We start from the raw sequence: 25,265 nt of genomic DNA, 5'->3' as shown, positions 1-25,265 counted from the left end.
AAGATGGAATGTGCCAACTACAGAGGAATAAGTCTCCTGACTATCGTATACAAGATACTCTCGAGCGTACTGTGTGAAAGATTAAAACCTAAGACCTATATTTCGAGATGTATATCCCTTATCCTATGGTGGTGAATATAAACAATTTTTGATATTTCACTATTAAAGAACTTATGTTCGCAGACAGCTAAAACTTGTAGGGCTAATCATAGATTGTGGCCCTATTAAAGAACTTATGTTCGCAGACAGCTAAAACTTGTAGGGCCAATCATAGATTGTGGCGAGTCAATGCGATATACTGGTCCATTTGTAATGCAAATTTTTCCAAGAACATTCCATTAAGGAAAAGTCCAATGCTCCCATTTGTTTGAACACAGAACTTTTCGTCACAGGAGGTGATGGATTTAATACCTGTAGAGGCAAGCCCCTACAGTCGTTTAAGACCATAGTAAGGGCATTGTATCTACAACAAATAGTCCTCATATCGCAGGGTGACTCGCCGCATTCTCCATTTGCCATTTACAAGATACCTAGGTCATCACTCTACCCAATATTGGGCTTCTCCAACATTCCATTAACTCAGACTCATACATAAGACCATATTTGTGAAAATTCTTTTCTCCAATTTGTCAAAATTTTGTACAAGTCACATTGTGCATTATGACTAATTTGAGAACATTGCATTTCCTGTAAACAGCCAATACTTTCAGACGAAACTACGCAAAACAGAAACGAAAACAAAACATATGCCAAGCAACTTGCCTCAAATGAAATGAGCAAAACTCTTCGTTGCCACATGTATATATGTACAAGCTAATAATTAACTAAAAATAAAATCAATGTTTAACAAATGCTTTGTTTTGTCTGTAGAGCTAATTTTAAAATACTTATTTACATTTTCATCCTTAATGTCTTAAAGAGAGTGTTTAACGTGCTGAACAAAGAAATGTCAATTGTTCATAAAAATCACCAATAAATTGAAAATTTTGGTGCAAACACATAAATAATCTTAATAAATTTTTCCTTGAAGCATCAATCTAAAGTGATGTCAGCACAAGGAATTTATTGGCTATCATGATGATATGTGAACAAGAATATGTCACATAACCGTTGTCAAAAAGATGTGATTAATTATTGTTATAAACGAAAATTCGTTGAAGGACATAATTTGTTCCAGAATAGCAAAATAATTAATAAATTAAATAGGCAATATATTAAGATTGAAATGTAGTTAACCTTATGACTTATATACAGATATAAGAGTGATTGGGGGTTTTTGAAATTTGAAGAAATGGAACCAATAGCCGACTATATTATACCCTGAGTCTTTTACAACCACTAAGGAAAAACAAAATTCGGGCGGTAGCGACTGAATGATACCCTACACCTACCCTAGCTATATCCAATTCTGAACCAATTTTGATGGAAACCGGCGATTGTTTTCAGATGGGCTATTAAACAACCGGTGACAAATTTCGAGCAAATATTGGGTTGCCCAAAAAGTAATTACGGAGTTTTCATATAGTCGGCGTTGACAAATTTTTTCACAGCTTGTGACTTTGTAATTGCATTCTTTCTTCTGTCAGTTATCAGCTGTTACTTTTAGCTCGCTTTAGAAAAAAAGTGTAAAAAAGTATATTTGATTAAAGTTCATTCTAAGTTTTATAAAAAATGCATTTACTTTCTTTTAAAAAATCCGCAATTACTTTTTGGGCAACCCAATATGTTCAAACTGTAACAACTGCGGTTGACAAATGCCAACGTTATTGCAAATTACAAAAAATCTGAACATATATGTAGGGGCTATATCTAATTCTGAACCGATTTCGACCAAACTTCTTGTGGCAAGATTGGTCAGTAAATGTGCTTGTAGTGGCTCTTGGAGTGAAAATCCTATGAGATTCTTCACTAATATTAAGAGTCAGAAGAAAATCCCACCTGCCAAACTTCGAGAGAGTCGGTTACCAAATGAGCACTTAATTGCAATATTTCTCAAAATCGGAAGAACATATATATGAGAGCTATATCTAAATCTGAACCGATTGCGACCAAACTTTATGGGTAATATTGAAGTCATTAAGTAAAGCGTTGTACAAAATTTTGGGAAGATTGGATAATAAATTCGCTTGCTGTGACTCTAGGAGTGTCAATATATACAAAGCCCACACGTTTATGTTGTCATAAACGTGTGGGCTTTGTATATATTGAATGAACATTTATCAAAGAAAATGTTCTGTACTTAAGTCTGTACATTTATGTTTACTGTGTTATTCAAAATATCTCATACTCAAAAAATCTGGAATCAAATTATGCATATATTCCATTAAAACCTATATTCAACTTAAACTAATTCACTATCTTAAAGTACATTGTAATAAATTTTGGCAAGTAATATATACCTTTCTAAAATAAGTTTTTCAACTTTCTTTTCAGTGATTCTTTCAAATTATGTCTAATACTGAAAAACAGGGAGTCAGTAAAATAAGAAGTAAGTATTGAACAACTGAAAAGTTAAATAATCGAATGTAGCCATATTGATGTATTCCTTTTATTACTAAACTATAATTTTGATAAACAAGTCGGAAAGATATGGAATACATTTTTACATCCATCATTATATAGCCTGAATGGAACTCATAAAGACAATAAGTATCCTTGAGATAAAACAATATGGCGACATATCTAGATCCGAAAAATAAACTGTATATTCAGTTTCTTCACCAACCTAAAACAGACTTCTATAAGCTGTATATTCAGCTTGTCCACCAGTTCCAATAAGATCTGCTTTGATTTTTCTTCCTTTTTTTGTCACTATATTTGGCATTTACTATGCCATTTATAGGCATTCCTTTCTTTAAAATACCAACATTTTGGTTTCTGTTTTTTTTTATTTAGAATCTTCTCGATTTCTATAGAACTTCAATTAAAGTGCACACACAAAATAATTGCTAATTGATGAAATCGCGAATTTGTTTCAATCAAGATCATATTCATTATTCACGAATGAGTTCATACTAAATTACAAAGCCAAAAAAAAAAAACTCATCAAGAAGATGGTGTCATTTTTTTTTTTTGCATTCATAACAATAAATAGTCCAATCAATAAAGAAGTGAATGAACTAATGAACGAATCACCGCCATTTAGTCAGCCCAATCCAAGTCATGCCAGCTCAACGCATTGTGACGTTTAATTTGCATGTGATCAGCTATTTGAAGTAGAGTGACTGTAAAAACAAAATCAAATACATCTATGGGTAAAAATTTATTATGCGATGACGAGTTTTTTTTTTGTTTAATTTTATTTATTTCAAACGTACATATATAGAATAAGAAATGACTGTCGCCAAGAGCCATTGGGACGAGCCTCTTTTTCAGCATGTGTGACAGCAATCTTAATATAGAGGGTCAGAAGGAGAAACGGACAGAGGAATGATTAGGCACAGTTCTTGGCACATGAACAATGGCTGGATGTTTTGGATTTGTTGGAATGAATGGCATTTGTTTATTTATTTTTGGTTTAGAAAGCATAAAACGCATTCCAATAACAACTCTGTGATTCTGTTATGTAACGGGCATTTAGTTGGTGCTGATCGGCTTAAATTGATGACAGGAATGGTATGAATTAGAATACTTCACAGGGATTTAATGAAAAGAAAATGGGGCTTAAAAATCTTCAAAGTTTAGATGTATACCGGCTTAGGGTAGAAACGTTGCAACTGTCCAATATAGGTAGGACTACTAAGTATTATAATACGGAGTACTACTATATTGTACTATAATTTAGTACAATATATATTACAGATTTATAGTATTTGTTAAAGATTACTATTACTTTGTACACAGTATTATTACTTAGTGCAAGCTACTATTAAGTTAGGTTAGAGTGTAAGTCTATTTTTTAAATAAACTCAGACCATTTAGGTCCATTGTGATACCACAGAAACGACAGACAAGGCCTATGGAGACGAACAAGGCCACTGGTAGAAAAAGAACCCACGACCCCCGCACTGATAATCGGAGACCGCAACCAACTCAGCTACCTTGGCGGCCTAGTACTAATGTTTAGTACAGAGTACTATTACATAGTATAGATTACTATTTCACTATTCTATATATCATTCGCTCTCTATTACTTAGTACAGTATTCTATTTCTTAGTACAGGGTACCATTACTTAGCAAAGTGTACTATTACTGAGACAGAATATTATTGCATAGTACAGAGTATTATTACTTAGTACTGAGTACTATTACAAAGTACAGAGTAATAGTACAAAGTATTATTATTTAGTTTACTACAGATTACTATTGGGATAATTTAGATTTGCAGTATATGTTTTAAACAGACTTACTCAGACTATTTAAGTCCATTGTGATACTACAGTAGCGACGGCCTCCGAGCATGCTACCAACTCGTCTACCGGTGCTACCTATAACTATTACTTAATTTCATTTCCTATACTTATGATGGTCCGTCGACGCATCTTCGCACACCATTTGGACGCCAGCATGAAGTCTTTGAGTCTGACTGGACTTATCCCTCTTGAGGGAAAGAAAGAATTGAAAAAATTCTGACCATCTTTTCGTGCGGTTGTTTTTTAATTTTTTTTCCGACAGTTCGGAAGGAATTCTGAACTAGTTTTGCACTGTTTGTCTGTAGGAATTTTTGGTCCAACAGTTCTGAAAGAATTCTAAACGATTTTTGAACATCCTGCCGTATGGTTTTTTTGAAGTTCTCTCGATAGTTCAGAAGGAATTCTGAACGATTTCTGAACTCAGTGTCGGATTTGTTTGCCTTTTTTTGTGCTTGCTTTTTGACATATTAATTTGTTTGAACCTTTAGGAATTTTTATTCCTACAATTCTGATGGAATTCGAAACGAATTCGGGACTCTGCGTCGGAAGAAGACAAAAATCTTCTATTTGTACTTACCTTTGTCGGACATTTTTTTATCGGTAGAAAATTTTTCCCGACAATTCGGAAGGTATTCTGAACGATGAACTCGTTGTCGAATGTTTTTGTCTTTTTTTGTGGTTGCTTTTCTACATATTTTTGTTGGAGGGCATCGTAGCTCAGAGTTTAGCATGTTCTCATATGACGCTGAGTGACTGGGTTCGAATCCTGACGAGAATATCCAAAAAAAATTTCAGGCGTGATTATCCCCTCATATTTCTGGTGACATTTGTGATGTACTATGCAAATGTGCCCATGAATATTCCACTTAGGAACAGGGGCAAACTATGTCATTCAAAAACTTCTACCCAAAGAGGTGTCGGCGAAAAAAGGGCAACCTAAATGGAATATGAATGTTTAAGAGCAAGTTTGCAATTTGAACCGTCGGAAAACACAGTCGAATTCTATAAGAATTCGGTTGGAATTTGCTAAGACAAGTATATCCGAATTCTAACAAATTTTATTTCACAATTCGGTCCGAAATCGACAAGACAAGTCGGACAACACTTCCGTATTCATTAAGACTCAACATCAGAACTCGGTTAGAAGTCTTAACGACAACTCTACATTCCCTTCCGAATTTCCCATAATTTAGATTCAGAATTCTGTAAGCATTCTGTCAGAAACATTGCAGAGAACTAAAATTTTCCTACGACATTTCCTTCCGAAGTCATGTCATCCAATCCATAATGAGTTTTCGTATGAATTTTTCGACTTTCGTACAGAATTTTCGGATGAATTTTTGGACTTTCGTAAAGACTTTTGACCGAATTCTGAACGTTTAGTTCACTTGGCTATTTCTACTACGACATAAAGCTGAACTTTGGCAGAGGAAATTAAAACTATCTTCCGGAACGTCATTTCTGATGCCTATGCGGGTTAAATGTGTACTTAACTTGATGTGTCTTGTAATGATTCCTAAAATGCCGATCTGATGCATTTTCTCCAAAGACTATAGTTCGCAAATATTACGTTTCAAAATACAACGGCTGCGTTGGCTAGGTCATGTTGTCAGAATGGTTGAAGAAGCTCAAGCTCACGGTGGTACACGCAAAACGGGAAGACCAAAAGCCCGATGGAAGATCAAGTGGTGGGAGACACCTCGAATGAGCGCAGAAGATCGAGGCGCTTGCAACGCTTTTCTACGTTCGACTAGTGGAACAAATGTTCTGTCATAGCCAATTAAAGTAAAGTAAGTACGTTTCGATCGGTCATCCCAAAGCCTTTTAGTCTGCTCTGAGCCTGCCGCGTCATTCCAGCGATTTAACCATCTCTCCTTGTATTGCACCTCAAGCATGCCGAAGATTTGCAAGAGAGGTGGATACACGTCTGTTAAGTACACCATTGGAGGATTCGCCCCTTGCCTCGCTATCATATCTGCTTTCTTGTTTCCTGCTACGTCTATATTAAGGGCATCATCTTCAAAGACTTATCTACATTAAGGGCAGATCCATGGACTCTTCATTGCATTATATAGTACATCATCTTCAAAGACTTATCAATTTCAAGGAATACATCCTAGCGGCGTTTTTAGATACTATTGTGGGGCCTTTAAACAACGTGAGCTCTTCTACCATAGTTGCGGTAGAATAATGAATTTGCTATGGGGCAGAGAGACAGAAGCCAGTATTGGTGCCTAGACGGTGAAGGGGAATGTCCCTAGAGGAACACCTTAGGAAGGGCCAATGCCGTTTCTGTTCTGAATCCCCTTGACAGACTGGAAAATATGGGTGTTCGAGTTTGTGTGTACGCGGACGATCTGGTTTTTCTCGTCACAGGGAAAGTTTTGAACACGGTTTCGGGAGTTTTGAATGGTGCATTTGGATGTACTGCTACATGGGTGACGGGTTGTGATCTGGTCTTGTTTACGTGTAAGCGAAAGATACTGGTCTTGCGACAATCCACTCTGCAGGGGTGATTTTCAGATATCGCAGTCTGCGAAATTTTTATTGGTGATTCTGGATAGCAAATTGGATAGGAGACTAAACATGGAGTCAAGGTTTAAAAAAGGCCTCTTCTCCATTCAATTATTCAATTCTCCCTAACATTCCTTCTTCATGCCCACTGGCACTTTCTGGCAAATGTTCTAGAAAAAATCTATTGACTAGTAAAGAACAACAAAACAAAAAAATCAGATCAGACACACTTAAATGATTGACATTTTATTGAGTTCAATATATACGAATATGTGAATGAAAGTAAATTTTGGTGGCGCTTGGTATTGCGAATAAATTATGCGCTACATCAATTTGTTGACGGCAAATTGTATTGCAGCATATTTTAATGAATGTATGCCATTGCAAATTAACTAAACATTGCAAGCAATTGAATGAACTGAGCTTCTCCTCTCTCTCTCTCTCCCAAACTCTCTGGCCTTTCCATTCGTATATAGAAACCTTCCAGAACAGAATCATTGATCAAGCATAAAAATTGTAAATCAATTGTGTATTGTATAGTGACACTTTTATGAATCACACTTGTAAAAATGAGGTTATAACTTCATTTATTACAGCAAATTGATGGTGACACATTCATATTGAAACAATTGATGTTTCTCGAGACATTATTTCATTAATGTCCATTGAAAGATGACTTATTTATGAAATTTAATGTAGACTTGAAGTAACTTTAGTTGACATTTTTCCTTTATACAACTGTCAAATAAAACAGTCTTCATAAAGTTTTGTAAATAAGGCCGTTAATGTTTCATAAAAATAAGTTAATAGCTGACAAAATAGTTGGATTTTTTAACATAAGGTTACAGTCGGTTAGGATGCAAGGTAAAGTCCACCAGATTACTTAAATCCTAGTATAAAACTCACAAATGATATTAGCAGTTTAAGAAAATCCATTGCTGTTAAAAATTCACACTCTCTATTCAACTCAATAAAATCTAAGTTCTCATCAATTTTCTTGAAAATATAAATGATAAATCTTAGTTATTGTTCTTTGTCGAATGTCATTTTTGTTTTTTTGCTTTTAATTTCATACACAAAAATTGTGCGTCAAAAGAATTTGTATGCGGAAATTGAAGTGAAATGAGAAGACACAATTTAATTTACTAATTCATTTGTGATGACGCCAATGTTTTTGTTGTTTCGGTTTTCAATAAAGCTCTTAACACTTTTCTGCTGGGTTTATTTTTTTGGTTGTACAAAATTTAAATATGTTCTTGAATTTCTTCAACCTTAAACCAAACAACAAACGTTGTCTCCCAATGTCGTGTTCATAACTATTTTTAAATTGGAGTGTTTAAATAGACAGAAAGTCAGACAGATAGACAGACATGATGTTGTTTATATTGTTTACAAAATAATTTGGTATTAGCGTGACTTAGTAGTAGACAAAGCTAATATATGGCCCACTATCTCCTCCATTCCTACCCTTTATCACATTGCTTATAAACACAACTGTGGGCAAACTCAAGGTCCTTTTCTAATCAAATTCTGCTCAGAGAACATACGAATGACTACCAGCACGGAGAATACGCGAAGGATAACTGGGAGTGCCAAAATGTTAACAAGGTCATAATTTTTTTGCCATAAAATTGAGATTGGCAAACTATGACGTCGGTTTTGCGCGTTGAGTTATAAAGGACATTGGCTTTGCTTCACAACTGCGTAACATAAAATCCTCCTATATTTTTTGGAATGCAGATAAACTTAGAATAGATAGTGGTGTAGGAGGGGGACGACATTTAATATTTATATACAGCGCTGATTTATATTGTTGAAACTTGACTCCACGAAGAATTTACATAGTTGAGTCATGGTTTTTCTTCTCCCCAAAAAATTCTAATCGCGCTGATTCACCAGGGAAATGTTATTAGAATAAAGAAATTTTTTTTAAGAGTTTATAAAAATTATATGATTAGAATATAAACAACTCATCCATATCAATATATCAGTATTAAGTTGTTATCACATGATATATGCGTTACAAATGTGCAGTCACTTTCTGTATGCAGACTTTATGTACTGCAAATACATCTATTCGTATTGTCGGCACTCTAGTCGGCAAGTTTTCTCATATGTATTGCATTTTTTTTTATAGACATGTGTCCACATGTATGTTCGATGATATAAGAGCTCGCTTTAATCGAAAGAATTGTATATTTCTTCGAAAATCCACTTTTCATATTAAATTTTTCATACTTATCGCACGGTGTATACAGCTTTCAGAGTTACTATCTTTGAAAATACATAAGACAATAAATATCGTGTGATAGGAGCTTTAATAATGGAAAGCTGGAAACCTTAGGCGTTACTGTAGTCGTATGATTATGCTTTCAAAACATAATCATAGATTTCTCCTAGCTAATCATAAGTGGTCTCACAAAGATTTGCCGATAGAAATGTACTTCAATGAGTTCTGAGGTCTCCTTCACTTTTAAATGAATATATGATAATGGGCAGATAATGCCACAACTATCATTAACGGAAAGTTCCCACACTGCAGTCTTCAGGAACCCTCAGCGCAATAGTTTGAGGATAATGATCTTGGTATTCATCTGTCCAAAGCAGACGGTTTTGTTTTCTTGCAAGGAAAACTGAATTTCAAATTAAATACTCCGAAAAAATGTGAATAAGCGATATACCGCTCAATTTTCCTACACGCGTCTAGCGACCTCGATTGATGCCAGCTTCAGAGTGCTTTGGTTTATTGTGTTCGGAGGTCCTCCTCCTTATCATCATAAATCCTGCAGAAGTCTGCCTACTTCTGTATACAGGGCGACGTAAAAGACATGAAGTGACAATGACCATTCCGAATTTTCAATAGTTCGAGGTTACGGCTCCTCACAAGAGAATAAAAGTATATAAAACAAAGGAGAAGAGAAGTTTTGAATATAAATGGCGGGAGAAGAGTGTAAGGAACAACAAAAATGGAAAAAGAGGAATAGAAAATAAGATGAATATACAGTTAGAGAACAAACTTGGTACGAAGAAGAAAAGATACGAAGAATAAAGATAGAGAACCACCATAGTGCGGCGCAAGGGATTGGACCGAAAAGAGAGGGGAGTAGAAACCAATACAAGCGCAAAATACAAAAGTAGCCAGGCGAACCGGAGAAGAGTTGTTTGAGGTCAGAGTTTCCAATAGTCAGCCTATAACAACTACAGGTTTCTCCAGTAGTCCAGAAGGAAGCAAAGACTAAGTGCTTGATGAAAGTCTAAGTTTGCCTACTCCCCGCAATAGCGAAATAGTAACACAAAAGGCGCTCGGTGGTCTCAAATTTCCATCATTACCACAAACTCATCAGAAGATCGCGAAGATCCAGCGCGATGTAAATGCACATTTGCCCGTGAACATTCCAGGGACAAACTTCTCATATATCAATGAGTGTTGTCCTATTCTAGTTTAAGCTCAATGATAATGGGCCTCATTTTTATAGCCGAGTCGCACAACGGCGTGAGAAAGGAAATTCCATTAGTGCTCGAGGATTAGCTTACTGCTTCTGAGCTGGCATATGCGGATGTGAGTAGGCTCAAGGCGTTTTCTTTTGGAATTTGTCGGGGATTGATTTGTGCTACTGTGGGAAAGCTAAGGACTGCACTGTGGTCGGACTTGTATAGAAAGAGCGGCCAAAAAAACACAAGAGCCGCATTTATTATCCGATTTCGTTGACATTTTAAACAACTGCTGTGTTTTATCTTAGTACTGGATAGATAAGCCGTATAGGCCAAAAATAAAATGCAAACAAGTTAACAGCCCAAGTCTGTTTGTTTGCCATGAAGTGAGAACACCATAGGCCATCCTGTCAAAACCACACGAGGAAAAAATGCAAATATTTGTAAATTTTATAACTAAAATTTTGTTTTTTGTTTTATTTACCATTCACAATAAAGGTATTTCTGCAAGTGGCCACACTTTTTTGTAAAAAACATAATATGGGAATCCTGACAACACATGTCCTACATAACCCTGAATTGGTAATTTATCTTGAACTTCATTGTCCTGGATAGATGCCATTTTCATAGAAATCTTATTGCACTACACTATATAGTACTAAAATAAAACACAGCTAATGACTTGTACTATGCATACCGATGTCCGAACAGAATATGGTCCAAATCGGACTATATTTCGATGTAGCTGGTATATGCACTGTTATGACAATTTTGAGTTTTAACCCATAACTGCCGCATTTATTACCCGATTTCGCTTAAATTTGATAACTGATGCTAACCATTTAAGCCTCCCGACTTTCTCATTGAAAAGGGTCCAGATCGGACCATATTTTGATGCAAAAGCCTTATTTATTATTTGATTTCGCTGAAATTGGAAACAGTGAGTTGTTTTGAGCCTTCCATTATGCGACCAGAATATGGTCCAGATCGGACCATGTTTGTATAGCTGCTTGAGTGTTACTTATATAAGAGTTCTCGGCAAAAATGATCCAGAGCAGCCTATATTTGGATATAACTATCGATATAGTAGTTGAGTAGTGGTTATCCAAAGTTCGGCAAGGCTGAACTTAATGCGTTTTTACTTGTTTTTTCTGTCTATTATTATTATTAATGTGTGTTTACTAAACGATATGGGCAAATTTTAATTCGATATCATGATGATAACAGTGAACTTTTAAATTGTGCTATTGACCCATTCTCATTTCTCATATTTTTTAATAACCCTCAGGGATTATTAATCATTGCAATCATTTTTATAAACTTTACACTTTCGTGCATAGTGATTATTAATTTCTAAATTATATTTTTTGCAAACGATTAATCTCATTTTTCTAGAATAGTAAAGAACTAGAATAGTAAAGAATATCACAAAAGAACAATCATTAAACTTTTAAATTATGGTGGCACTTTTTTCTTTTATTGGAATTGGATATATTTTCCAGTCTTCTTGTTATTTCAATATAAATTAACCCATGATGGGGAGAAGTAATAAAGAATCCCATCAAAGATGATTATATATTTTTCTCATATTTCTTGCGACTATTGCTTTAAGCTGAAGAATAAGTTGTGAAACGTAGAAGAATAAGTTAAGAAACGTAGGGGAATACGTTGAGAAAAGAAGGAGAATAAGTTGAGAAACATTGGAGAATAACTTGAGAAACGTAGAAGAATAAGTTGAGAAATGTAGGAGAATAAGTTGAGAAAGGTAGGAGAATAAGTTGAGAAAAGTGGGAGAATAAATTGACAAACGTGGGAGAATAATTTGAGAAACGTAGGAGAATAAGTTGGAACAACTGAAAACTATCGTCAGTGAAAAGATATGTTAGGTTAGTATATAATGGCTGCCTTCTTAAATATTCACTTAAGCCTCTATTACACTGTATGTAGTTGTCTTATGACATGTCACTTTTTGTATTTACATGTAATTTAAAATTTGACTAACATTTTGTCAATTTACTTACGATTCATCATTTTTGCTATTATACCTGTATGTTATTGTCGTATGACCTAAAAATGTGAGCACATCTATTTTTTTACACTTAAACTTGTTAGAATTGTGAGAATAGTGGTTAAATCATAAATTTGTGAATATAATTTAATTTAGGATTGCTTTGCAATAGTCCTAAAGCAACAGCTGATTTCTTAATGTTTTTGACAGAAATAATAGATCTCCCTCTAAACTAATAAATGGCATATACTATTTTGGAAAGTGATTTTCATGTGTTAGTTTCATTTGTATCGCACATTCTTCATGTGCTAAATTTGACATGTCATAAGATACCTATATGTCGTGTAATAAAGATTTTAAACAATTTATGTTCTCTATGATACTCGCCAACAATTCGACTAAGGGATTGTTCTCGTGAAGTAATAATTACCGCTAATATATATTTTTGCTATTTTCCCTGGTCTTTATTACATATTTTTTCCGAAATTTTGCATTTAGTGTTCTGTTATGACTCTCAACAAGTGTGCCGAGTATGGTCCAATTCGGTCTATAACTAGATATAGCCCCCAATTTTAAGCAGAATCCATGGTGGTGGGATCCCAAGATTCGGCCCGGCTGAACTTAACACGCTTCTACTTATTTTTTATTACCATATAAATCATGTACTACATACATGGAGAGGAACTAGAACGGCAAATGAAAACAAAACAAAAATCTGTTTACAATGTAATGGCTGGGCAAAGTTATTTCGTTTACATCGAACGTCAATGATATCGATATCAATAACTTAACCAACGTTCATTGTTTTCGTTAAGAATGAATAAAAAAAAACACGTGATAAGTCATTAAATCCAACCCTTAGGTATTGGTGCGATTTTCCCCCTTTTACGTTTTGGAATTTCAGCAGCCATCAGAAGATCATTGTAGAAATTTAATATTTTAATATGTAAATGAATATTCTGCCAGTGATTTATTATTATACATATAAGTAGGTCGTTTATAAAAAGCTATGAATATGCATATATTTTTGTTGTTGTGGTTGTTGCTGTTGTGTAGATGCAAATTGAGAATAATTAGTAGTTACTGAAATCCATGGAAACCTAACATGATTCTTGGAAATCCAGCAACATTTTAGTTGTAAAATATTTTGCTAATAGAAGTGGATGATTGCCGGCAAATTTTTTGTAATACACTCAGAGAAACTAGTGTGTTTATAATACAAAGTCAAAAAGTTATGAAAAGTTCTTGTTTGAAGTAAAAGAAATAAACACGGCAATAAATTGGAGGCAGGGACGTCGATAGGGGATGCCTCTTAACCGACCCCCCCAAATAAAATCCTGGATACGTCCCTGATTGGATTTAGTAAAAAGAACCTCTTATTGAAGTTCAATTATATGGTTTATTGTTGGTTGGTTTATATTATAACCACGACCTATCCAAAAACAATTTTTGTTAAGAATTTATACGCTAGGAATATTTATTTTATGTGCGATATAAATCTACCAATACTATATATCTTCGTTAACTATGAACAACTTATATAATGCTGTAACTGTCTAAATTTTGTTTTATTTTGAGCGTGACTATCAATTTGCGTGTTACTTTAACAAACTAATTTGTATACCATTTTCATCTAAATATTACAGCTAATAGGAGGTTTTCTATTGAATTTAATTAAAAGTGTTCATATCATACTTGCTGGGTATAATTATCACAGCTCCATGGTAGGTGTAAATTACAAACCATCACACGTGATAAGGTTGCTACAAATTACAAATTCAAATGTTTTTTTTTATAAATAATCATGGAATTTCTATGGGCTTTTTTTTATACATACGAGTATCTTGCGCATTATTATTGCCAATTAAAAGTAATCAAAATTGTTTAAATTAAATTTATTAGCCATAATATAATGGACAGACAACGCCAACAATTGAATCATTAGGTCAGCGGATTTTCATTCATAAAACACACAAAAATATCAATGAAATTTATTCTATACAGAATTATTCGTGGGGTATTGTTTTGTTGAATGGCGGTGATATCATGGTTTGCCTTGAATTGTTTTGTTTTTAATTTTCGGAAATAGTAACTGTCAAGGGAAAGTATTGTTCAATATTGCGTTGCGATTTGTGTGATGTCAGAAGTTGACATATGCTTTATGTCGTGATGTTATTGAGTCAAAATGGTATTTTTTTTTTTTTGAAGGAACGACGAAAATAGTCAATTTGGAATTATTTGCAATTTGTCAATGATATACCCAGAGCATTCAAAACAAAATCGCTTGAGGACGCTTTAAAATACCTTATTGCGCGTTTGCCTTACTCAATAAATCTTCATAGTGCCAAAAGTTAATTTTTTGGCGTCAAAAGGATTTTTTTTATTTTGAAGAGTTGATATAAACAAAAGTATATGAGTACTCATAGAAAAAAAAGCTAGCAAACAATTGTATATTTGGATAGAAGATATATGGCTTAGCAGCTGATTTACTTTTGGGATAACATTTAATTTCTCTTTGATAATTATAATTTGTTTTCGTTTTGGACAAGATACGTATACACAGCATTGGGAAAAAAGAAGAGTAAACAATTGAAAACCTAAGATTCTTGAATGGATGCAGAATAGAATTATAAGAAGAAATGTCTACTATCTATTGGGTTGCCCAAAAAGTAATTGTCGGTAATATAGTAGTAATATAGTCGGCGTTGACAAATTTTTTCAACGGCTTGTGACTCTGTAATTGCATTCTTTCTTCTGTCAGTTATCAGCTGTTACTTTTAGCTTGCTTTAGAAAAAAAGTGCGCGAAATTTTGTTTACATTTGTTTGTTTGGCGTCAATTTTAATATGGGTACCACATGTATTGAAAGAAATTCATTTAACAAACCGAATCAACGCTTGTGATATGCATCTTAAACGCAATGAATTCGATCCGTTTTAAAACGAATCATAACTGGAGATGATAAATGGATTGTTTACAACAACGTTAGTCGAAAACGATCAAGGTCCAAGCATGGTGAACCAGCTCAAACCACTACAAAGGCTGATATCCACCAAAAGAAGGTTATGGTGTCTGTTTGGTGGGATTGGAAGGTTATGGTATATTTTGAGCTGCTTCCAAGGAACCAAACGATTAATTCGGAAGTTTACTGTCAACAATTGGACAAATTGAATACAGCCATCAAGGAGAAGCGACCAGAATTGGTCAATCGTAAAGGTGTCATATTCCACCAGGACAACGCTAGACCGCACACATCTTTGGTCACTCGCCAAAAACTGAGTGAGCTTGGCTGGGAACTTTTGATGCATCCACCATATAGCCCTGACCTTGCACCATCAGACTACCATTTATTTCGATCTTTGCAGAACTCCTTCAATGGTAAAACTTTCGTCAATCATGAGGCTATAAAATCGCACTTGGTTCAGTTTTTTGCAGATAAAGGCCAGAAGTTCTATGAGCGTGGAATACAAAATTTTACAGGAAGATGGCAAAAGATTATCGAACCAAATGGCAATTATATATTTGATTAAAGTTCATTCTAAGTTTTATTAAAAATGCATTTACTTTCTTTTAAAAAATCCGCAATTACCTTTTGGGCAACCCAATATATGGAATAAAATCGCCAATTGCCTTGAAAGAGAAACAAACAGAAATTATAAAAATTTGAAAAAGTTGAAAATTTTATATTGGTGCTATTATTTTGACCTCCGCTGTATAAGTTTGTCCGATTTGAACTTATGTTGCAATGATTTGTTAATTTGTTAGCCGATTATCACGAACTTTGATTCTCGATATTCCTGTTGAATATCATAGAAATCGGTTCAGATTTAGATATAGCTCCCATGTATATGTGTCACCCAATTTTTATTTTAAGAACCATTGTCAGTGTTTTTCTTGACAGATTTTCTCAAAATTTGTTTACATTGCATTTTTATGGCTTACTTTGGAAATCGGTTTAGATTTACATATAGCTCCTATATATATTTTCAACCGATTTTGACTTATACATACTACAATAATTTAATGTTTTGTGAATCGATCCTCACGAAATGTGGCAAGACTCTTGGTATCACTGGTGCATTTTATATCAATCGGTTTAGATATTGATATATTGCTCACATATATATGTATATCCCGATTTTCACTTTTAGGGCCTTTGCAAGCGCATTTATCAACCGATTTTCTTTTGCCTTTCTTTACTTGTTTTAAAGTTCAGATGATAAACATTTTATGGATGACATAAAACAAATGAACATTTTCAAAAATTATTTCTTAATCTTCAAGTGTCTTTGATCTTTTCAAGTGTTTGTTGTTTTTGAAGTTTTCATAATATATAGACCAAAACAAAATAACAAATCGAATTGATCTTTGCTTTCCAAATACATACATCTGTATGTATGTATCATTATTTTATTTTTGTTTTGTTAAATATTGTAGACAATTTCTGGGAAATACAAAAACCGCATCATTAGATGTTAAACAAACTTGTTGAGTATAAAATGCAAACATTTACACAGAAATAGCAGCAGCAGCACCAGACACTTTCAATACCGGCAAGTACAACATCAAAAAGGGGGCTCGTCCCAACCACAACAGTTCCACCATTCAACCGTCCTCCAACCCTCCGTCTGTGCTAAGTCATGCTCATTAATGTGTGTGCTTGGCTAGTTGATCGTCTGGTGGAATTTTTTAATTTGAGGTTGAGGTTAAAGCTGATAAATTTGCTGCATGGCGGGTTTTCTTAAGAAAATGATATGGATTAGGCTACACGTTTTATAGTAAAATTGTTTAATGTCGATACTTTGTTGTTTTGGCCCCTTGCTTCTATATCTTCTTGCTGCATATTTTATTGATTAGAAGTCAGAGCATCTTAGAAGTAGATGGTTTGAATAAACATCTTGTTCGGCAGGTTTAGTTTTAAGTAATTAGGGAATATCAACACCAATAAAAACAAAAAACACAAAAAAATTAAACGGCTATAAGTTAAATAAAATGCAGACGGCAATGAAATTTATCTTCTCCCACATTTCGATTTCTTTTCTATGAAATGACCAAAAAAAAAAAAAAAACAAAAACAAAACTGCTCTGAAATGTATGTCAGAGCAGTTTGTATGGGTTGGGAATTTACAAAATCATCTCTAGCCACTTGGCTTAGCAACAGAAATTTTGTGGTTGAAGTGCACTTGTTGACAGCTGCACAGTGTTTTTGAAGTCAGTATGTAGTTTAGAAACATAGAAATAGAATTTGATGTAAAATATTTTTAAATAAAATTTAAGCAGACTGAAACGAAATTTACTCTCTCATTGGACTTACATTGTTATTCTTTTAAATCAGAATGATTTAACTCAGCGAAACTCCATACATGGTAATGCACTATTGAGCAATCATAAAAGTAAAATTCGGCCTATGGTGTCTAAAGATATGTTTCCATAGTATGCAAGTAACGAGCTATGTACTATTCAGCATTGAGTGAAAGGAATGCATTGTGAGGCCCTAGAGATTAATATCAACTCAAAATCTGCACTTCACCAAAGCAATAATCATGAGAAGCGCTGGATTTGTAAATCAACGACTCACTTGAAATATGCCCACACCATTACAACGAACGACATGGATATCAACTCCAAGTCTTCACTTCGAAGATGTTAATGTGATAAGAGGGACACAAATTGGTGATCCACTTCAAATCACAGCTCTTCCAATGCAATAACAATGAGAACCGTTGGAGATCAAAATCAGTAACTAGAGATAAAGAATAACTTCAAATCTGCGCTCTACCGATGTGAAAATTAATAGACATACTACTGATTTAGATTAACTGCAAGTATGCGCTCCACTGAAGTGATTTCTTTGAAAGACACTAGAGATGATGATTCATTTAACATTTTTTCTCTGCCGAGACGAATACGTTGAGATGTAAAAATCAACTATAAATCTATGATTTGCTTAAGCAGTTTCGTTGGGTACCACTAGAGATAAAGATTAACTCCAGTCTAGTCATACTTACTGAAAAATAGAATAGAACAACAAGATGTTTTTACAATAGGACTCACATTTTGGCTAACGCAGTTTAAAAGACAAATATCTTCAAAAAATATATGGGAGGTATATATAAACCTGTACCGATTTTGATGCAATTTTGGAGACTTATTGGGACGTCAAATAGAACACCTTATAAAAAATTTTGTAAAGATCGGAACAAAACTGTGGCTTCTACGGCCTTAAAACGCCATATCGCATGAAAGATATGTATGGGCGCTATATTTAAATCTCAACCCATTTTGATGAAATTTTGCACATATCTTAGATCGATGACAAAACTCTCAATTCCAAATTTTGTGCAGATTGGTTGAAAATGTTACATAGTCTTACAAATGCAAATCAGGCGATACATATATATGGGAGCTATATCCAAATCGGAACCGATTTTGATGAAATTTTTCATTTATGTTTAGATTAATGACAGAACAAACGGTACTAAATTTTGAGCAAATCGGTTTAAAATTGTAGTTACTAAGGAATTATAAGTGTAAATCGGGCGTTACATATATGTGGGAGCTATTGGGTTGCCCAAAAAGTAATTGCGGATATTTCATATAGTCGGCGTTGACAAATTTTTTCACAGCTTGTGACTCTGTAATTGCATTATTTCTTCTGTCAGTTATCAGCTCTTACTTTTAGCTTGCTTTAGAAAAAAAGTGTAAAAAAAGTATATTTGATTAAAGTTCATTCTAAGTTTTATTAAAAATTCATTTACTTTCTTTTAAAAAATCCGCAATTACTTTTTGGGCAACCCGTTATATCTAAATCTGAACCGATTTGTACCAAAATCATTGTAATAGCGTTTGTCCCTGGGCCACAAAAATTACATTCCAAAATTTCGTGACGATTGGACTTCAAACCGGTCTGTACCTTGATTACAAGAATACATGGACGGACATGGCTATATTCAATCAGAAAGTAATTTTGAGCCGGTCGGCATACTTATCAATGGGTCTAGCTCTTCTCCTTCTTAGCGTCGCAAACAAATGCACAAAGTTATAATATACTGTACCACAGTGGTGGTGTAGGGTATAAAAATGAAAGTGTTGCGCTTTGTTGTACCCTCCACCGTAGAATGGCGGTATACTAGTCTAGTCATTCCGTTTGTAACACCTCGAAATATTGATCTAAGACCCCATTAAGTGTATGTAGAAGCTTTAATTTTTGCTGGTATGACAGAAGTTTGGTATGTAGAATAAAATTATGCCCTTCAACTAAATTTAGTTTGTATAAATTTTTCACAGAATCCATGGTGGTGGGTTTCCAAGATTCGGCCCGGCCGAACTTAGCACGCTTTTATTTGTTTGTATGTTACCTATAGACTCAGAAAGCTTTGATCCAGTTTTCATAAAATGGTAGAGTTTGGCCCCGCATTGGATATCGGATACCCCATCTTTTGATATCCAAAGGGGGAGCGGACCTTCTCTCTTACCACAATTTTCATAAACGCTAGATCCTGGATAAGATTGCACCGATTTGAACAAAATTTGTTTTGCACACTTATGGTAACCCAAAAACACGATATTGGTATAAAACTTTGGGGTGAAATAACCGTGGAGGACTCCCTACCCCAAAAACTACCCAAATGGATATGGTAATCGATTGGGACAATATGGGCATCAAATAAAAGGTATTTGAAAGAGTAGAGTACGAACTTGATATAATAATTTGATCCCAAGTATCAGGAGGTTTGGCCCCGCGATGGATATAGGGTACCCCATTTTTTTGATATCTAAAGGGGGAGCAGAACCTCCCCCTTACCACAATTTTCATGAACGATAGATCCTGAATATGGGTGCCCGATTTTAGCAAAATTTGGTTTGCACAATGGTAACCTAAAAACACTATAGTGGTATAAAACTTTGGGTTCAAATAACCGTGGAGGACACCCTAACCCAAAAACTACCCAAACGCATATGTTTATCGATTGGGACAATATGGCCATCAAATGAAAGTTGTTTAAGAGTAGAGTATGAATATGATATAATAATTTTATCCCAAGCATAGGGATGCCGGTCCACCCCCTAAAACCGCCCAAAAATTACATGTTTACTGTTTGGAGCCATATGGGTATCAAATGTAAGCTTATATAAAAATTTGGGGTCCACTCCCAGGGGGCCGCTCCACCCCAAAAACCACCCCTAAATGGGCATGTAGGCCGATCGGGACAATGTGGGACACAAACGAAAGGTAGTAGAGAGTTGAATACGACACAAATATAAAAATTTGGGGTCTATTCCCTGGCAGGTGGCCCCACCTCAAAGTTATGCCTCAAGTGTACACCGAACGGAACAATATATGACTCAAAAGAAGGGTATTAAAGAGTTGAATACGAACATTACTTAAAAGTTTAACGAAGCACACCAGCCCAGCTTGTAGTCTATAAAAACCTTAAGTTTAAAAACTGAAAAATGCACTTTTTGGCCGATTCTCATATAAAAACAACAACAAATTTTGAGCATGAACATTCCATTAAGGAACAGGGGCAAACTTCTCTCATATCAACGAGTGCAATCCGATTCAAATTTAAGCTCAATGATAAGGGGCTTCCTTTTTATAGCCAAGTCCGAACGGAGTGCTGCAATGCGACATCTCTTTGGAGAGAAGTTTTACATGGCATAGTACCTCACAAATGTCGCCAGCATTATAAGGGGAATACCACCACTGAATATTTTTTTCTGATGGTCTCGCTAGGAGTCGAACCAGGCGTACAGAGTCATAGGCGGGCATGCCAACCTCTGCGCTACGATGGCCTCCGATTCTCATAAAAATTTTTATATATTTTTGTGATTACGAATGTTTTTTTGTTGTTTTAGACTTGATTCATAAAATGCCAATTTAAAGTTCCATTCATTCTCTTTATCTTCAAAAAGATTTGTTCTTGCTCTATTTTTGTTACATCTGTTTGACTCTTTTGGTCTGTCATCACTGGTATTGTCACTGATTATTTTGAAACATTGAGGGGGTCAAAGTCGTCTCCGTCGTAGTCGTTGTCTATGGCGTTCCGAATGAGCTCAGCTTTAGTTTACGCACAGACTGTGGCTGGGGGAATTTTTTTTTTTGTTAATTAGTATTAATTAACCTAACCGTTGACTTTTGATTGTGTTTTTGTTGTTGTTTTAGTGAGTGAGTCGATTCGAAATCCCACAAATTAATGGCAAGTAAAGCGTTCTCTTAGCATATTGAACATTTTTGCTTTAGAATTTCTAGAATATAATTTATACTCGCCGGTAGCGAGTGTGGATTGAGGTGTGTACGAGTGTGAGTAAGTTTTGAATTTCCTGTTGCAAAGAACATTGTCGAACAAGACAATTGACCGTCTATCCGTTTATACGTCTGTCCGTACGTTTATCTATTCATTCGTCCACCATCCGCCCAATTGTACGTCTGGAGTTCTGCTTCTACATTTTGTTGTTGTTGCTGTTGGTTTTTTGATGGCGGCGCGTTAAGCACACAATGTCATTGGGTTTTATTTATTAATTGTTTTTTTAAGTTTGTTAATTTTTCTACTTAAATCTGGATATAGTTGGTTTTATGTTTCGAATATCTATTGTTGTTCGATCACGCCGCCATTGTTTGTTAAATGGTTGGGGTTTAATGCAATTCCTTTGGTATATACGCTATACATACCTATATAAAAGATTTTTATTCAATATCATGTATTTTCTTTCTTCGGAAATAGTTTAGTTTTTTTTTTTTTTGTGTAAACTGCTTATTGCTGTTTGTGTTGTTTGCTTAAGGTGGTTAAAAGCGGTTATTGTTGGAGAGCATTGAGGGGAAAATAATAGGAATAAATAAATAAACCTCTTGAATTGTTAATGGGTCTGTCTCGATTGCATTACAGCGTAGTTGTTAGTTGTTTTTGTTGTGAAGATTTTAAAATTTTTTGTAATTTTTCTATAACTAATGGGGTGTGTATGCTTAATTGAATGTAATGATATTACTTTATTTTCCTTGAGTGTTTATTGGCCGGGGTCGACGTTAAATATAGAAACTACGACACAAAATTTAATTATCCTTGATAATTTTGCAATGATTCATATGTCTTTAACTCTTTTCAACTCAATAATAGTTCCGCCCTAATGTCTATATGTAAATAATGACTAAATACGTCATACGTCAGGCCCTCTTTGCATATGCACCTACACCATTTGCCATGTGACTTTGAGAAATTGTCGTGATTGTCAATCCCTTTTCACGTTTACAGGTAGACAGACACTCACGCCCGAGATGAAGGACTATTTGTGTTTATATTAGCGGCAAATGAAACAAAACGTTAATTAATATTCAATACTTAATTTGAATTAATAAATGTGCCCAAGGTACTGTAGTTGTATATAATGATGTAAATGGGTCACGACATAGGCAACTTTAATCATGGAAAGTAGTGTTGTAAATCTCAAGGAGAACATTTAAGTTTAGAATTATATAATTGAGGGAAATGTCATCTTATAGAATTTCCCATTATAAGGCTGGTGTTAAGTTCGTGTTTTAGAGTGAAAACCAATAATTTTCACGATTACTTGGATAGTAAATTAAAAAAAAAAAAACATGTTGAAGGATTGTTGTTGTCGATTGTGTTGAAGGATTCTGAAAAACCTTAATTTATTATTTATGAAGGTTTTTTATAAAATATTTATGTTATAAAGAAGTTATTTGTAGTGCTTCAGACTCCTTAGGCAATTTGTCGTTCATTGTGGTATCACAGTTGTGATAGATCAAATCCTCTGATGAGAGTTTAATTTATATTTATTAAAAAGGACAATGCATGTAAGATTCACCGATATTTGTAATTATAATTTATGAAATGTTTTTAATTTATATTTAACTAGCTGTAACGGGTCCGCTCCGATGTGCCTTCTTTTACTTTATGTGAAAGCAAATTATCCTTTGAATATATATTTTCGACAATTAAAGAGCTTTTAGGGAAATACCATGCTACGAAAATAGTATATGTATATCGCTTGACTAACAATATAAATGGTTATCAATTTCGTACTCTTCTCCCCAATACCTTTCATTTAAGTCCCACATTGACATGGTCGGTAAATATGCCCGATTAAGGGGTGTTCGGGGGAGTGGGGTGGTCCCCCAAAAAATATCAGTATCGTGCTCTATTTTCAAATATTAATTAATTTAACCCCATATTGCCACTGGCCTCAAAATTTAATATCAAAATTATTTTCTAATCTCAAATACCTTTCATTTAAACCCCTTATTGAAAAAGTCAGCTAATATGTCGGGTCCTTAAAATTATCAATATCGAGATCCAATCCCTTTAAGACCCATATTGTCATGGCAAACAAATACGTCCTATTTGGGGATTGTTATGGGGGTGTGACGTCCCCTAGGCAGTCGGTCCCGAATGTTAATATCAGACTTGTGGTCTACTCCCAAATACCTTTCATTTGGGCCATAGTCGGCAAACATATCCGGCTTGGGGGTGTTTTGGGGGATGGGTTGGCGATTCAGTGATTGGGCCCTGAAAGTATATCAGATTCGTGTTCGACTCTAAAATACCTCTTATGTGATCCCCATATTTCAATGGTCAGCAAATACGTCCTATATGGGTGGTGTTATGGGGGTGGGGTGGCCCCATCGACACTTTTTTCCGAAAACTGATATCGAATGCGTACTTTAGTCCCAAAGACCTTTCATTTGAGCCCGATATTGCTATGGTCGTATATTTGTTTTCTTTGGGGCGTGGCCCCCAAACATTTGTATATCAAATTTGTATTCTACACACAAATACCTTTATTTAAGCCCCATATTGCCATGGTCAGTAAATAAGTCCGAGATCCGGCGTTTCTGAAAATTAGGGTAAAGGGGCAGGGTTCCTTCAGATAACAAAAAATGTAGTACCCTATTTTCACCACGAGATCATTATGCACCATCAGTGAAAATTTCATGGAAATCGCTTCAGCCGTTTTTGAGTCTATAAGGAACACACAAACAAACAAACCGATACACACACACATTTATTTTTATATATAAGATTTATATGTATACCCTAAACCACTACTTTGGTACAGGGTATTATAACGTAGTGCATTTGTTTGTAACACCTAGTAGGAAGAGAGATAGACCCATTGATAAGTATACCAATCGACTCTATCGTATCGATCGATGGTATTCTACAGTCGGCACCGCACGTCTTTTGCTCTTCCTTACTGGTTTTATTTTATTTTTTTTTTCGTAAACATCCTTTGATGTTTTTAAGTGTTCTCAACCATTTCCGATGACCTTTGGAAAACCACGCCCACTTTATTTCTGCGCCAAATAATCCACATCACACTTAGAAATCGTTAATCATTAGTCAGTATCGTCGTCAAATGCTTATATTAGACGCGTTTCTTGTTTTTTTTTCTTCTTCTTTTTTATGCTTTAATATGCCGTAAATTCGATAGCAGCAGAGACCGGCTCACATGTTTTTGGTATTTCTTGGGAAATGGCCACAAATTTGTTTTTGGCATGGAATGTTGCTCTCGGTCTGTATATGTCTGTCTGTCCGCACTTGCGTACGCAAGTATGAATGTACATAGTTACGTAGAAGAAGAAACGCTAAACGCCAAAACACAGTGACAGATATATGTATGTAAGGCATTTTTTTTTATAATTTGGCACCATGACAAACTGTGTCTTTCGGCTACTTGGCCAGATTGCTTTTAACAACTTCTTATGCCAGAGATGGGAAATGCGGGGTAACCAAAGGGAATTTGACAGCGTATAGAAACAATTTTTTTTTTTGAAAATTAAATTTGAGTAAAACATGCGTAATTACATTTTCATCGTTCTATCAGCATGAAATGGTAATTTAATTCCTTTTGCATGTTAACTTAAGCTGTGCTGACAACATGACGTCACTTACTGAAGCTCTTTGAAATATTCGGCAATGTAATTTTCAGTTACTGCAAAC

The 25,265-nt window shown here is 34.8% G+C and overlaps 1 protein-coding gene across 1 annotated transcript in view; it reads left to right on the top strand.

The window, feature by feature from the left end:
* The window catches only part of LOC106088062 (sialin), a 73,682-nt gene that overhangs the window by 13,558 nt on the left and 34,859 nt on the right, over positions 1 to 25,265 (top strand). The window contains exon 2 of the mRNA XM_013253358.2: positions 2,434 to 2,488. Coding sequence (XP_013108812.2) covers positions 2,449 to 2,488 — 40 coding nt within the window. The 5' untranslated portion in view covers positions 2,434 to 2,448. The remainder of the gene's footprint in view (positions 1 to 2,433; positions 2,489 to 25,265) is intronic.

The sequence above is a fragment of the Stomoxys calcitrans genome, chromosome 3 (genome assembly GCF_963082655.1).
Source record: "Stomoxys calcitrans chromosome 3, idStoCalc2.1, whole genome shotgun sequence".
Lineage (NCBI taxonomy): Eukaryota > Metazoa > Arthropoda > Insecta > Diptera > Muscidae > Stomoxys > Stomoxys calcitrans.
This window is presented reverse-complemented; position numbering and strand designations above follow the sequence as displayed.